Consider the following 17,233-nt stretch of genomic DNA (forward strand, 5'->3'; position numbering starts at 1 on the left):
CTTCAAGTAAATTCAAATCTTAAAAGTAATATATCTGAATTGAAAAAAATACACATTATAAGCTGACTATATACTATAATAAAAATTTTAATTTAAAAAATTTTTTAAATTAATGAAAAAAACTTAGTATATGGTGCCCTTCAAAATTCAACTCAATAAAGTATCTTTGAAATGCCAAAAAAAAAAAAAACCACCAAAAACAATAATTAAATTATACCCATTCAATGTACTGTTATTCTTTTAATGATGTTTCAGAACAAAGAAAATGTCACAGAGTTATACGGAGTTTCTTTTTATCTTAGTACAGGGCACAAGAAACATTTAGCAACAGAAAGTATTTTTATAGCCCCAAAATAGATCACTTACAAATGTTTGCAAAGTTCATTCTTATGGTATGCATGTAGTTTTGTACTTGATATGACAGTTTACAGAAATGGAAAATTAAAATAGAGCTTTTTTATTAAAAAGACAATAGTACATAATTTAGCCCTTGCTAAAGGTATTCAAGAAGGAAGTGGAGATGTATTTATTCCCAGGTAATTGTCACATACAAGTCTCTATTCTCTACTTCTGCTTCGTTCTCTTTGTGTCACTCTAGTGTGCTTATCTCCCGAGTGCTCTCTGTGCATCTTCCCTCCTCGGTGTGTATCTGTGCCATGGCTCCTGTTGTCATCTTTTCTGTTCCGCTCTCCACTGGGACTTCGCCGTGGCTGTTTTCTTATCTCTCGTGGCTTGTAACCACCGTGACTTCTGCTTCGGCTTCTCCTACTCCTCTCGTCCCTGCTCTGGCTCCTGCTGCTCTTCTCATTCCTAACAGATCCTCTCTTCTCTGGACTCTGGTTATGGCTTCTGGGCTTTCTGTCAGAATCAGAATGGCTCCATTTGCTATTCTCCCCAGAACTCTCCTGTCTTATAAACCTAGGCTTTTCCTTCTTACTGTGACTGTTAAAACGTTCTTCATCAAGTTTTCTCTTCTTAGACTTGTCCTTCTCTTCAGAATCACTGTTGTTATTCCCCGAATGCTTATTTTTCTTTCTTTTCTTCTTTTGTATGTTTTTTTCTTTGTTGTCACTCTCACTGCTGCTTTCTGAAGTCTCACTAGAGGAGGAGGAAGAAGAGGAGGACGAGGAGGATTTGTTTTTATGTTTTTTGTGTTTACTTCTGCTCTTCTGAAGCTTTTTCTGTTTTCTATCCTTTTTCTTTTTCTTTTTTTTCTTCTCAAGTCGATCCAGTTTCCTGTTATTGGGGAAAAAATAGTAATAGACTATGTAAAAACAGTCCTTTCATCGACAAATATAAAATTCTGAATAGACAATATAGTTTCTTAGAAGCTATTAAAAGTGGTATTCAAATACAAACACGTTCTTTACTTTTATTACATGACAAATCATTTTCTTTTAAATTATTCAAGTCACATATACACTGTTTAAATTAATTAAAAAATGCATCAAGCTAACTGTTTCATTATACTTTCCTCAATAGTAATGACTATTAAAAAATGCTTACTAAATCAGAATTTGAAGTTATATATAGTACTCTAGATAAATGGCCACCCTGGCGAAATGTTTGTAACATTAGTTGGGCTGACTGCAAATTCAAATGTAAAGGTTTCATCAGATGAAAAATTAATTTTATGTATGTGCTATTTTAAAATATGGAAATACTAATCAACATTAACTATCAAAATTCAAGAACATATTCACCAGAAATTCTGAATAACAATACACTTTACAATTTTTGATTCTCTTTTTTAGTTATATAAAATAAAATAATCACATACTAGTTTTCAATAATTGTTTAGATTTGTAATTAATTAGGACAACTCATTTAAGGCATTCTGAATTTCTAAAGAAGAGTAATTTGTTTATATATGTCAGAGTTACTATGAAATAAAAATGTCTTCCCTGGGTTCTGTCCAGCCATTCTGAAAACTCCACATATTGAAACATCATGAGCTCCCTCTATTGGACTCAGCAGACATTTCTTGGATTCTTTAATCCAGAGGTAGTCTGTTTAACAATATTCATATTTACCTTAAATTTAAGCATTTTCTCAGCATTCCTCATAAAATCTTACAAAATGTAAAAAGAGTAATATATGGTCCACATATATTCTAAGAACGAACTATATGCAAAGATGTATACAAATCTAATATGAAAAGACCTACAAGTAAATCTATTTCCAAAGTAAATGCGCTGAAAAGTGCAGTGACTGTCATATAAACTGAGTACATAATCTTACATTCATTTTCATGTTACTGAAGGACAGACAAGATTGTATTACCATAGCTGAAGAATAAATCAATCAATAAATGTGATACATGGTTTCAGTACCTTAAACTTAGGATCAGAGTTGACTATGATACTAAGATAAAAAATAAGAAAAATGTAGTTTAATTTATTAAGTAGATACTTTTAAATCACCTGAGAAGTTTCTGTTTTTGTCTGGTTGTTAATGACTTTAAAAATTCCACTTCTGGATCTTCTTCGCCCTCGCTTGCAACATATTCCTGAGTCAACAAAGACTTTGTTAAATTTTTAGATCACAAGACAAGTTAGTTACCAGACAGGAAAGGAAACATTAACAAATGAGAAATTTTGTATTAGGGACATAATGCAGATGAGTATGACATTGTGGATTGGAAAGTGGAATTAAAAAATTTTTGTAATCTACCTGCCAAGGAGAATCATAATGCACTGAGTGGTTAAGATGACTGCTTTGCCACCATTAACAAGTGTTATCAGGAGAGGACGACAGAGAAACATAGATAAAATGTTTACAGCATGACATCCACCCTCTTGAGTTTGAATATAAACACTTGAGGATTTAAATATTTTATTTTTAATTTAATGAAACATTGAAACCAGGAAGATCATGAACTTTACGGATCAAAACACCCACAATTTTTGCCTTTATAATTTCAACAGTACAGTATCAAATATATCAAACAGTACAAATATAGGATTATATAGGTTATACGTAGAATCCCCAGCAAAGTTTGAGAAGGAACATGTCTCTTTTCAAAACAGCACAAGTTTACACCAGTGGGAGTCTGGGTTTTAGTCTCAGCTCTGTCTCTAAAGATCCACGTGACCTTAGGGAACTCACTTCTTTGAGCTCTGGTTTCCTCATTAAATGAAATAGATGGTTTATATTAGAACATCTACAGCCTTTTAAACTCAACTATTTTCTGGATCTATGTGTAGTTTAATCAAGTAACTGTTTAAAGTATTTTCCATAATTATTCGGGGTTTGCTTTTATGTACTTCTTCCCATTGGTTCTGTTTAATGTCACTTTAGGGGTTAAGTTAGCAGGAAGGAAAAAGTAACCACCTTATCACTAGTTCAGTTAGATATTTTATCCACATAAACTCAGAGAAGCAGTTTCATTTATTAAAATATATGTTTAAAAACACTTTGTCATTTAGGTTAAAATAATAAAGAAGCAAAATCAAAATACATTTTAGGCATTTTATTTGCTCTATCTTGCTTTCCTATGGATATACGCATATTGGAAAAGATTAAGTAGCAATTCACGACCAATCACATTTAGATTTATAGACATTTTCAGCTTACTGATAAAAAGATCATTACCTGTGATGGATCATTTGCGGTCAAGTTTCTCCCCAGTACATTTCGTTTCAGTGCAAACCCACTGTTTCTCATCTCCGCTATTAGCTCCGAGGGGTGCATCGATGGCCCTGTTCACAAAAATCACAGTTTGAATGTATCATTTATATCTCTCTACCTTTTTCGGACTCCACAGTAGGAATGCAGTTGAAGCTTTGTTAAGTAAAATCACAGCTAAATCAACTCAATAATCTTCTGCTGAGCAAATAATCAGATATGATTTTCTAAAACAGCAGTCTGGAGATTCAGAATAGAAAATAATTGCATTTTTCTTTACGTGCTAGGGGATTCTCTTCTTATGTGACTTTGTCATATTGAAAAAGATACATTTAGGTGTTATCTGCTTGGTGGTTTTTAGTATAAAATCAAAGCAAAATGATAAAAGACTGCAATTAAACTTTTAATAGTTATTCTCTCAATAAGAATTCAATTTAAAAGAAGTACTTTTAAAGTTACATGAGCAATTTATTATTCTAGTTTCCATTTCAAAATTCCTTACCCTTATTTATCAAATACCAATATTGAACACACTGCCATGTGGTTGCTAATTATCAACAATACACACACAACACACACATGCAAACACATATGCTATGGTGTAACCATCAAGTACTTTAGTTAATCTTGTACATATTCATAACCACAGTTTGAAACTGTAATTCATTAAATTGAGGTTGGTGACAAACAATTTCAGGCGGGCTATAGGTGTGTATATGTTATATATTTTCTACAAGCTGTTTCCACTTTCACAAAATCCCAAACTTTTTGAAAAGTGAGCTTGTTTTGGTCACATTTATGCTCTAAAGACAAATAATATGGACTAAAAAATAGACACAATTAAAAAAAAATTTTTTAAAACACCTGCACCCTTCCCTCAAACATTATTAGGTTTACGTAAGATAGTAGAGACTCTTTCCTCTTTCTTTTGTATATTCCAGTTTCATTTTGTTTTCCCTGCAGGTAGCAAATAATGACATTTTGTGAAAGTTGTTAAAAGTTTCTGGCCTACATCATTACACTGGCTTAGATGAACTACACTGAGTGATGTATCTGGAATATAAGGAAGAGTAAGACAATTCAGGTGGGGGACAGAGAAACATTCAGAAACTGATTCTCTAGTTTGTTGATTAAATATGTTATCTAATTTCTTTACCTTTTTACTGATTTGTCTTTTTACTACTTATTTGCACACTCACTTACATGTTAGTGTAAAAAACAAAAAGCAGTAAGCAATAAAACTCGAATCTGTTCACTTGTCAGCAGCATCTTTGGTAAAATGTTTGGTCAGACAAGTTCATGTGTAGGTTAGTACAAGTGACTCTGGGCTTTACCATTCTACTCATATTACCAAAACAACTGAAAGCTGGCTCTAGGAATGAGGGAGATAATAAGGGAAAAACTGCCTATTACTGGAGTATGGGAAGTTATCAACAGTGTGATGCTTTACTTTACTAGGGAAAAAAGCCTTATTTAATTGAAAACAAAACAAAAACATCATAAAGCAGCATCTTTATTTCATTGATATTATTTTAAAACAACATCTGTTTTTTTTCTTTTATACAATTAGTTTAGTTCCTATGGATTACTTTAATGATTTTAGAAAGAACTAAACGAAAAATTAAATTTTAACTATTAGTACTGATTGCTTCTAAATGGCATTAAAGTACTAATTAACAGCTTTAAATTAATTATAAAGTGGTCACTGGTGGCTTCTCAAATTTCACATGCAGGAACATAATTTTATAAAGTAGAAAATGTCTTCTGAAATGTCAAAACTACATTTCTTTGTCAACAACTTTTTTAGATGTTAAATGAATTCAGAAAGCAAACATGCCAAAAATTAGGATAAAAACCACTCCAGTAAAGGGCCAAAGAGCTTGGCTATTATGCTGAGAGGTTACTCATTTCATCAGTTTTCATCAAAAGATGGGAAATTTTAATAAGATGTTTTAGAAAACATGCTTTTAAAATTTTCATTACCATACTTCCAACTACTTCAAGAAAATGCTCTCTCTTTCCCAGGCTGACATAGATTATACAGATTATGAAACAAACATTACTCTTTGATCACTTATATTCCTCCAAAATCTCAACTATGATTTTGTAGTACATATGCTTAGCACACACACCTACCCTGTAAGACTACATTGTCTAGTGAAGTACCTGACAAATAGTACTCAATAAATAGTAATAATTATTTTCATCAGTGTAATAATTATTTTTGTCAGTAGCTATAAAACTTTTATGATTATTTTATGATATATTTTTCACAAAAAAATGCTCTTAATAGTAACATTTTTCAAACCCAGTCTTATTCACTTCTTTTTGTACTTAAACCTTCTTCTATCATTACAAGTTCTGGGTTTAGAAGATGTGACAAGTCAGGTTTAATTAAGATATATTTAGCAAGATATCTTCATACTTTCATGTTATTGTGACAATGGCTATGCAGAGTTGAACTGACAGAAATGACTCCAGCTCTCTGAGAACTCAAAATTTAATTGATATAATAGATTATATAGACATGTTGAAAAAAATAGGTTTTACAAATATGTTCAAATGCAAAATGACTACGTTTATGTATGATGCCTTAATAATTTAAATTCAGATGGAGCTGGGGCTCAGTAATGTTTGGTTTGCTCTTAAATTTGCTATGGCAGAATAATTCTAGAGAATCCAGTAAAAGGGCATTTGTTTTAAAATGTGGATTTGTGAGGGCTCCTTTCTAGGTCATTTCAGCCAGGCTGGGTTAAGCCTCCATAGCGCAAAAACCAATGTTCCAACTTAGAAAAGCAGGTCCACTGAAGAAACTTTTCAACATTCATTAATTTTGCCAACTTTCTTTGCTGTGATATGTGGATAAGCACCAAAATCCTGATTGTGAGTGTGGTATTCAGTTCTAAGTCCTGATCAGACCTCACTGTTTTGTACTAGAAAAATACCATGAAGTCAGTGTCACAGAAAAAAAAAAAAAAATCTCAGAAGGCAAATTACATTGTACAAAATTATGTTTATAAAAGGTTTACTCTATTTGTTAAGAGCATTCATTTTTATAGAACTAAACAAAAGCAACAGAAGGTGAAAAACATTCCGTAGTAAAACATATTCTATCAGAGAATAATATAGGAGTCAAAAGCACTGGCTATGAGTAAGGCTGTATCGCTGACTGCAGTTAAACGAGAGCAGTCCCAGGTGAACCCCACAAACCGCACAGGAGGAAGACTGATGCCGACGGCAGAGGCATCTGTGTTTCACCGCTAGCCCAGGTCCTTCTGCTCTTCCCAAGGACTGAGGTATCTTCCATTCAAAGTTCATCATTCCTTTCAAACGAAGCATTATCTTCTACAATGTTACGGTACTCAGTGGGCGAAGGGAGGGCACTGAGTTGTGGGTTAGGTAAGGCTATATTAGAAATACTTTCCCTTTCTTCCCCCAAATTTAACACACTGCTACTGTTTGCTGAAACTAAAATGCTCTTCCTAGAGTGAACGTAGTTTTGTTTGCTATGACAGTGGTGATCAATTTTTTTCCTTCTCATTGTGTGTGTGTGTATTTTAACTTTGTACAATGGAAAATTTCAAACCTAGAGAGAATAATATAAAGAACTCATCACACAGCTTCAACAATTATCAGTATTTTGACATTCTTGTTTTATCTATTTCCTCTAAATTTTTGTTTCTTTTTTGATAGAGTATTTTAAATAAAATTTCAGATATCACTTTGGTATATAAACCACTAACAAATAAGGGCTATTTCTTAAAAATAAAACCCCAACACTTTTATTACATTTATCAGTAGACAGTTTTAAAATGTCATCTAATGTCCAGTAAACATTCAGATTTCCCCAACTGTCTCAAAAGTATTTTTTTGTAATTGGTTTGTTCAGATTAGGATCCAAACAAAGTTCCACACATTGCATTTTGTTCATATATCTCTTAAGTCTTTCTCTTTTTGAGGTATAAATGACACATACCTTAAATCACTTTTAATCCAAAAAAATTTAGCCACTTTTCCTCTACTCCCCGCCCATTGCTATTCATTTGTTGAAAAAACTGGGTCATTTGTTCTGTAGAATTTTCCCTATTCTGGGTAGTGATGTCACTTAATATGTTCTTCTAGCCCCTGTATTTCCTGTAAATTAGTGGATAGATTTAGAAGCTTATTATTTAGTTATTTTAATATTTTATACTACATACTAGAAATATATGTTAAGTTTCCTAAAGTTCGGATTCAGGAAAATGACGTCTGAAAACAAACACATTTTTGCTAATGAACTAGAACTAAAGAAAGGCTGAAACTCCAACCTGGTATGTTCTTGCTTTCACCATGTATTTACTGTAGTCATAGTAACAGTGATATAACCTTCAAAATGTGTGGTTAAAATTAACTCCCAAACACCAGCACAAATAATGATTCTCATTTCCATGAAAAGTATGACATTTATTCCTTTTTCTTTCCTAAAGTTAAAGTGACTATAGTGAAAAAAGCCACTCCCTGACACTAAATGTAAAAAGGACACTTAGAGACACTAGTTACAGCGCACGATCGAGAAGGAGAATTATCAAGAATTATCTTACACTTTACATTTGATTCCTAATATTACTTAACCTTTTGCTTTAAGGAAAGCTTATAGAAAGTTATCTTAAAAAAAGGCTGAAAAGGGGGCACAGTAGGAGCATGCAGCATAAGCCCCAGGGAAAAAGTGAACAAAGCTATTAATAAAATGTGTGGGTGATTTTTATTTATATAGATGAGAATGTTTTATGTATGATTTTCTAAAGGTTATGCAAGAACCAATTGTACTGAATTGTAATAAAACTGCTCCATACTAGGAATTTTCCTGACACACCGCCAGTTCATCTCAGTGGAGGCTGGAAACAATAGGGTTTCTTATTGCCCTTATCCCGAGTTCATATTGAAGACAGCTAATCTGATCTCTATTAAAACAATGTAAAGGAAAAATTAAACATTTCATTTTTGTCTATGTGTCTGCAAAACACAAAAACAAGTAAAGATGAAACTGCCCTTATTGTATGCTAGTAAAAAACACTGTTTATTAAAAACCACCTTGCCTTGACTCGATAATGTTAAAGATATTTGAGTTTTATTAGATTATGTCTTTAAACTTACGTTTTCAACTTAATTTACACTCAGGTATTTTAGTGATGATGTATCTATCACTAAATAATAAAGTAAATTCATAGTCCAGGGGACTAAGAAAAATCATTTGTGTTGTGATAAACATGAAGTGTTAGAAGTTAGCACTATGTTTTTAAGAAGTTATGAAAATATGAATGCTCTTGAGAAGTTATGCATCCATGAACCTCAGAAATACTATGTTGAGTCAAAGAAGTCACATACAAAAGAATACATACTGCATGACTGCATTTATATGAAGTTCATAAACAGGTAAAAGTAACACATGGGATTAGAAATTAGAATAGTGGTTAGAGGTGAAAGAAGGGTATTTACTGGGATGCGGGTGATGCTCTATGCTCTGTATCTTGTCAGAGACATTGGTTACCTGAGTGAATACATTTGTCAAACTCAAACTCTACATTTAAGACTGATGCACTTTACTTTAAAAAGTTACACACGATAATTAAAATCAGTCAACAGTATTAGTGAACAACTAAGTTACTACAGATTCTCACTACATTGCTATACTATATCTCTCTCAAACTATGGAAAGAGCCCTGCATAAGGAATTTCAACTTATTTGTCCCTGGTATATAACATAGAAAGTGATTTTACAAATCAGTATGTATTACTGAGGGCTTTTTATTTTAACTCACTAAGTACTTCAGAAATAAAGAATAAAGCACTTAGTTTTTGCCTTCAAGCTTATAAACTTCTTGGGTAAATTAGTTCATGTAAAAGAACAGGAAACATATAAATTGTAAATTTGTGTCTTAAGATATATTCAGGGAATAAGATGATAAACAATGGTGTTTAGAATAGTTATTTAGCAAAGCCTTTTCATACAGTTACTCACTAAGCTATTTACCAAGCATATACATTGTGCAAGGCATTGGGAATACATAGATGAATAAGATACAGTCTCTATTTCAGAAAAGCCTATACTTTCTAGGGAAGAACTAGAAACTGAGCTTGATTTTCAAACTCCCATAGGATATAGGAAAAGGTAAAAAGTATGGCATTCTAAATGAAGGGAACATGATGAAGGTTCATGTTAAGTTTGACTTGGGTAGAAGAATTAATATTTACTAGGTAGACTACATTTCATTCATTCTCCTTTTCCCAGGTAGTCACTAGATAATTTCCTTTACTTGAAGCTGGCAGACCTTGAATAGGTGGTATTATAGTAGTAGGAAGAATCGTGTAAAAGAGAGTTATGACTGTGATTTGTGAATCATAATATCCCTTTGAGATTATGGGAGGTGTAGCCTCCAGTAGCCCCACGCATGTCTTTAACACAGAGCAAAGCCATTTACTCATAGAACAGGACTGTAATTAATTTGTTAATGTCAGTGGAATTTCAAGGCACAGCCACTCAAACAACAAATTTATCACTGAATTATAATGGTGCTTATAAATAGTTCAAAATGAGTAACCACTGGAAATCACTTAAAATAGCCAAAATTTAAAGTACTAATCAAGAGCATCAGTTTGACCTTTGAAACACTATGAACTGACAAGTTTTACTGAATAATCTCTTTAATAGGTCAATATTTCTTTTCAGTGAATTAGCTTCCTCATGCATGGAAAAGAAAAGATGTAAATATATATATTCCTGACTGATCAACTACATATTAAAGGAGAGAAGAAATGGTTCCTAACTTCATTTCTTTATTTTGTGGTCAATCCTTTAATTATCAGTTTTAATATCTTACTATTTGAGGAGTTTAGCTTTAATGAGATTCTGGTAACACAAGTACTTTTCTTGCAGTAGAATTATGTTGAAAGGATTAAAAGCAATTCTGCCATCAGATGTAGGGCTATCTTGGTAGCTGTGGGAGGAGGATTCAACTTCTTCAAGGAGTTACTTAAAAGAACTCTGTTACAGATACGGGTGGGATTTGTCAGAAGGCAACTGAGTTTATCATCTGTCTAAAGAAAGTCCCTCCAGTATGCTCCTAGGTGTCTTTACAGTACAAGCTTACAATGTTAAATTTCCCAAACATGTTCTCAAGCAACAAAAATTCCTTCAACGTGAAAGGCTGATGGAAAGATGGAGGAGCAGCATGTGGAGCATTTCTGTTGCAGGAAACTTCTATCAGTGCTATGGCTTAGTGTAAGATTCTCCAAGAAAAATTAAGAATTATGGAAAGGGGAGGGTATAGCTCAAGTGGTATAGTGCATGTTTAGCATACACAAGGTCCTGGGTTCAACCCCTGGTACCTTCTCCAAAAATAAATAAATAAACCTAATTACCTCCCTCTCACAAAAAAAAATTTTTTTAAAAATGTTATGGAAAATTAGGTAAGGAAAAGACACTTTAGATGCAAACGAATGTTTGTAGCAAGTATAAAACAATACTTTACTCAATTTAAGCTACTTACTCATTTTCATATTGTTTAAACATACTGAGAACTTTGGTGTAAACAAGACTGGATAGAGCTACTTTAAACATTAAGTATCAATCATCAATTTTAGCCATTAATGGTGTGGCTAGATCTCAGACTTAGGCATTATAAAGAAAAAGAAATTTTGTATATGTCAATAATATCCAGTGACATTTTAAATTTAAAATTTACTTTTATATAAAAATATGAAATTTGCTATATTATCATATAGTCAGTTCCATATATTCTTAAAATTATAGCTAAGTTAAAAAAGATGGCAAAGTAACTTTAAATATATAGCAATTTAAACCTAAAAAATCAAAAGTCAAATAATTAGTACAATATGAAACAACAAATTTGGACTCTATTTATTCACTTTTATGTTGCTTTTACAATGTTTGGGTTTCAGTCCAATAAATAAAGAGCTTGAAAATCCTCCCAACCTCATAATAAGAAAAAAGCTGAAAAAACAAAATCAACAGATCTTGTATCTATCAGAGAATTGAGGTCACAGGGCAAATCACTGCCCCCAAAATGAGACAGGTGATTCAGAGACTAGTTTACTAGGACCAGAAACTACCAATAGAGCCAGCAACTAGTAGAAATACTTACAGGGTAACTGACTATTGTTGGAGTCTGAGCAAGGACTAGCTTGAGAGATGAAAACTCCTGAGGGCCCAACCTTAAAAGAGGCCCCTGCACTTTTGTGAGTTTTATTCCAGGAGCCCCACCAGGTTCTCATTGTGAACATCAAAGGGCAATCCCCTTGTACTTCTATTCCAACAGTAGGAAGGGAAAAGTAACTATCTTGAAATATGCTCAGAGCATTCTGTTGTCCTGAACAAATGTTTACTCTCAAAGGAAGCTATTTTACCAGAGTTTAACCTATGTGCAGAAAAAAAAAGCTGAGAAGTAGGGGTAGGTGGGGGGAGCTGTGAAAGTTATAGTCCAGGGGCAAAGCTTCACTGAAAGAGTGAGACCTAGTCACAGGATTATAGAATGCTTCCCCTCCCCTCATGTCAGCAGAGCTCCTGTATAATAAAAGATTACGACTGAAGCCTCTATTAAGAGTCTTTAGGGAAACCCAAAGATAACAGAGGAGACAACAAGGACACTAAGGGAATTTTAACCTCTAACATCTACAGCTTCAGCAAACAGTAAACACAACCTAACTCCTAGCCACATAAACATAAAACTTCACACTAGAGGCCTATTTACCTCAGTTCTGTCTACCTGATACATCATGTCTGGCTTTCAACAAAAAAAAAAATTACATGTATGCTAAGAGGCAAAAACCACAGTCTGAAGAGACAAAGCAAGTATCAGAATCAAACTCAGCTATAATGGAGATTCTGGAATGATCAGATTAGGAATCTAAAATAAGGCTCATATGCTAAGGGCTTTAGTGGAAAAACTGGACAACATGCAAAACAGATGCGTAATATAAGCAGAGAGATGGAAACTCTGAGAAAGAATCTAATGGAAATGCTAGAAATTAAAAACACTAATGGAAATGAAGAGTGCCTTTGATGAGCTCACCAGTATACGAATCATGACTGAGGAAAGAAATGGTGAGATTTTAAGATAGGTCAACAGAAACTTCCTAAACTGAAAAGAAAATGAAAAAAAAAAAAAAAGAAGTCAGACTATCCCAAAACTGTAGGACAATTGCAATTACAAAGGGTGTAACATATGTACAACAGGAATACCAGAAGAAGAGAGGAAAAAACAGAAAGAATATATAAAATAATAATGGCTGAGATTTCTGAAGACTAATAATAGATACCAAACCACAAATCCAGGAAGCTCAGAGAACACCAAGCAGGATAAATATAAAAAAATCTACACCTACATATATCATATTCAGACTGCAGGAAATCAAAGATGAAGAGAAAATCCTGAAAGATGCCAGAGGGGGGAAAAACACTTAGCTAGAAAGGAACAAGGATAAGAATTATATCAGACTTCTCTTAAGAAACCACGCAAGCAAGAGGAGAGTGGAGTGAAATATTTAAATATTGAAAGAAAAAACTCACCAACACAGAAATGATCCAGTATCCAGTAAAATTATCCTTCAAAAGTGAAGAAGAAATAGACTTTCTCAAACAAAAATTGAGGAATATGTTACCAGTAGACTTGTCTTTCAAGAAATATTAAAAGAAGTTCTTTAGAAGGAATAAAATGACAGATTAGAAACTCAAATCTACATAAAGAAAGGAAGAGCATTTGAGAAGGTATAAATAAAAGAAAATATTTTTCTTATTCTTAATTGGTCTAATAGATGATATTTTATTCAAAATGATAATTACAGCTATATATTGGATGCAGTATAACTTATGGATAACTGAAATGTATGACAGTAATGTTATAAGGGACAGGAGGAAGGGACTGCATTCCATTAACAGAAATTGGTTTACTGTTATAAGGTACTGGCACTACTTGTGAAGAAGTATAGTGTTATTTGTAAGTAGACTTAGATTAGTTGTAAATGTATACTGCAAATTCTAGGGCAACCACTAAGCTTTTTAAAAAAAATTAAGTATAATTGATATGCTAAGACAGGAGAGAAAATAGAATCACAATAAATACTCAATTAAAACCAGAGAAAGCAGAAAGAGAGTGGAAGACAAAAAAGAAAAGAAAAGAAAAAGGGCAACAAATAGAAAATAATTATAAATATGGTAGATCTAAATCCACGTATATCAATAGTAGATTAAAAAAGATCAACTTATGTTGTCTACAAGTAGCCCATTTTAAATATAAAGACAGAGAGATTAAAAGTAAAGCTATGGCGAAAGATATACCATGCTAACACTAATAAAATAAAGCTGGAGTATTATGTTATTTTCAGAAAAAGCAGATTTCAGACCAAGGAAATTTATCAAGGATAAAGAGAGACCACTATACAATGGAAAAACAAGACATAACAAGACAAGACAGAACAATTCCAAATATGTATGCAACCAACAACAGAGCATTAAAATATGTGAGGCAAAAACAAATATAAATGTTTTTTTAAAAAGACAAATCTATTACAGTTGGAGATTTTAATGCTCCTTTATCAGATGTACAGATCCAGCAGAAAATCAGCAGGATATGAATTGACTTGAACAGCACCATCTATCAACTCGATCTAGCTGACATTTATAGACTACTTCAACAATAGAATACACATTCTTCTCAAGCTCATATGGAACATTCACCAACACAGACCACAATCTGAGCTATAACTTTAACATACACCTTAACATATGTAAAAGAAAAGAAATCATACAAAGAATGCTCTCAGATCAAAACAGAATTAAACCAGAAGCCAATAACAGAATGATAGCCAGAAAATCCTGAAATATTTGGAGATTAAATAACACACTTCTAAATTAAACACATGGGTAGAAGATGAAGTCTCAAGAAAAACTTAAACATATTTTGAACTAAATGAAAATGAAAATACAACTCCTGTATCATAAAGAACTTGGAGGCTTTTGTCCCCAGCTCCTAGGAGGGAGCCTCTAAATCTTCACGATTTTCTGAATGATAGGAGTGCTTTTGTTAGTCACAGTGAGCCCCTAGATAGATTATGGTAAGATGACTCAGGATGGGGCTGGCCACACCAGAAAGGCCCACCATGTGATTAGAGGGTTGGGAGCTTTGGGCCACATGATGTTAGCCTGACCTCTGGGGGAAGGGAAAGGGACTAGAGATTGAGTTTAGCTACATGGCCAATGATTCAGTCAATCATGCCTATGTAAATAAACTGTAATAAAAACTCTGGACACCTTGGGTGAGCTTCCCTGGTTAACAACACTCCCTGCACATTGGTGTACACTGATGTGTAAGGCAGATGACATGTCCAGGCTCCATGGAGGACACTGGAAGCTACATGTCTGGGGTAAGGAGGGACAAGGCAATTTTGTGTAAAAGTTTGAAACTTAAAGACAAAGAAAGTGATATTAAAACCATTTTTTAAAAACTACATATTGTACGAGTCCATTCATATGAAATGCCCAGAAAAGGCAATCTAAAAAAAGGTAGAAAGTAAATTAGCAGTTGCCTAGGTCTGAGGGAGCCTGGAGGCTAGAAGTAAGGGCTGAAGGGTTTCATTTTGTGGAAATGAAAATCTTCTAAAATTGACCATGGTAATGGATGTACAACTCTGTGAATATATAAATTCAAAGCCATTGAGTTGTATACTTTAAATGGGTAAACTGTATGGTATGTAAATCATAACTCAACAAAGCTGTTAAAAAAAACCCACTTGATCAAGGAAATGAAAAGACAAGCCACACACTTGGAAGAAAATATTAGCAGAAAACATATCTGACAGTGGACTATTACCCAAAATACATGAAAAACTCTTAAAATTCAACAATAAGAAAACAAGTAACTCAATTTTAAAAAATGGGCCAAAGGCCTTAACAGACACCTCACCAAGAAGATATACAGATGGCAAATAAGTATATGAAAAAATATGCTGCATAATAAATGTTACCAGAGAAATCAAAATAAAATGAGACCACTACATACCTATTAGAATGACCAAAATTCATAACATTGACAATGCCAAATGCTGGTGAGGATGTGGAGCAACAGGAACTCTCATTTACTGTTGGTGGGAATGCAAAATGGTGCATCTACTTTGGAAGACAATTTGTCAGTTTCTTATAAAACGAAACATACTCTTACCACATGATCCAGCAATCACATCCCTTTGTATTTATTCAAACGAGTTGAAAATTATGCCCACACAAAAACCTGCACACAGATGTTTAGAGCAAGCTTATTTGTAACTGCCAAAACATGGAAGCAACCAAGATGTCCATCAGCAGGTGCATGGATCAATAAACTGTGGTATGTCCAGACAATGGACTACTATTCAGCACTAAAAAGATGTGAGCTATCAAGTCATGAAAAGACAGACATGGAAGAACCTTAAATGTATATTACTAAGTGAAAGAAGCCAATATGACAAGGCTACAGACTGTAGATTCTAACTGTATGATCTTCAGGAAAAGGTGAAACTATGGAGACAGTAAAAAGATCAGTGACTGTCAGGGGTTAGAGGGGAGGGAGGGATAAATACCAGGAACACAAAGGATTTTTTAGGGCAGTGAAACTACTCTGTATGATACTATAATGGTGGGTACATATCATTACACATTTGTCCAAACCCATGGAATGTACACCACCAAGAGTGAGCCCTAGGTAATCTATGGACTTTGGGTGATAATGATGTGTTGGTGTAGGTTCATCAAATGTACTATTCTTTTAGGAGATACTGATAATGGGGGGAGGCTATAGATTTGTATGGGGAATCTCTGTATTTTTCTCTCAATTTTGCTATGAACTTAAAACTGCTCTCAAAAATAGTGTATTTAGAAAAATTACAAACAAGATTGAAACAAACAAAAAGATTAAGCAGCAGACATATATGTGACTATAAAATCTATTAGGAAAGCCAAAAAAAAACAAAAACAAAAAAACCCAAAACAAAAAACCTCATCTGCTTTGTTGAAAACCTCCATTGTGGATCTAAAAAATGATGGTTAATTTCAATATACACTGAAAACATGAGTAAGTAACAGAAGGTAAAAGGCCATGAAAAGATTAAGGGCTATAGACTATAAACAAAAGGCAGGTGGGCAGGCCATTTAATTACATTGTCATATAAAAATATTTTATAAAAACCCAGTCACCACTGAAGCTTGCAAGTTTTATATAATTTTGGTGTATCTAGAGTGGACAAAAACTTATAAAGTTAAGATGATCTTATCAGTAGAAAAGATATTCTAAACCAGCTTAGCCAAAAGAAGCATTTTGATTGCCTAATTTAACTTTGTAAAGGAGAAGTAAATCTTATAGCTGGTCTCTGTAAACCTCACAGCTGGAACATTCTAACAGCACCTTGCAGTTTCCAGTGATCAAAGTAAGTTACTTTATGTACTAAACTAAGAATTTTATAATAGAAATAATGCAACACCAGGGGGTGCAGTTATCATGAAATAATTACACTCCTAGGAGATTACAGGCACAAGGCTGTACCCCAGGGGTGTGATTATCCCATGATAACCACATCCACT

At 33.4% G+C, this 17,233-nt stretch overlaps 1 protein-coding gene across 1 annotated transcript in view; it reads right to left on the reverse strand.

Annotated features, from left to right (window-relative positions):
* Positions 1-206: 206 nt before the first annotated feature.
* Positions 207-17,233, reverse strand: part of CIRSR (corepressor of RBPJ and splicing regulator) — a 28,898-nt gene continuing 11,871 nt past the window's right edge. Inside the window, exons 8-10 of the mRNA XM_010960708.3 lie at positions 3,595-3,701; positions 2,424-2,509; positions 207-1,236 (exon numbers count right to left, since the gene is read on the reverse strand). Coding sequence (XP_010959010.2) covers positions 558-1,236; positions 2,424-2,509; positions 3,595-3,701 — 872 coding nt within the window. The 3' untranslated portion in view covers positions 207-557. The remainder of the gene's footprint in view (positions 1,237-2,423; positions 2,510-3,594; positions 3,702-17,233) is intronic.

The sequence above is a fragment of the Camelus bactrianus genome, chromosome 5, assembly GCF_048773025.1.
Source record: "Camelus bactrianus isolate YW-2024 breed Bactrian camel chromosome 5, ASM4877302v1, whole genome shotgun sequence".
Taxonomy (NCBI): Eukaryota; Metazoa; Chordata; class Mammalia; order Artiodactyla; family Camelidae; genus Camelus; species Camelus bactrianus.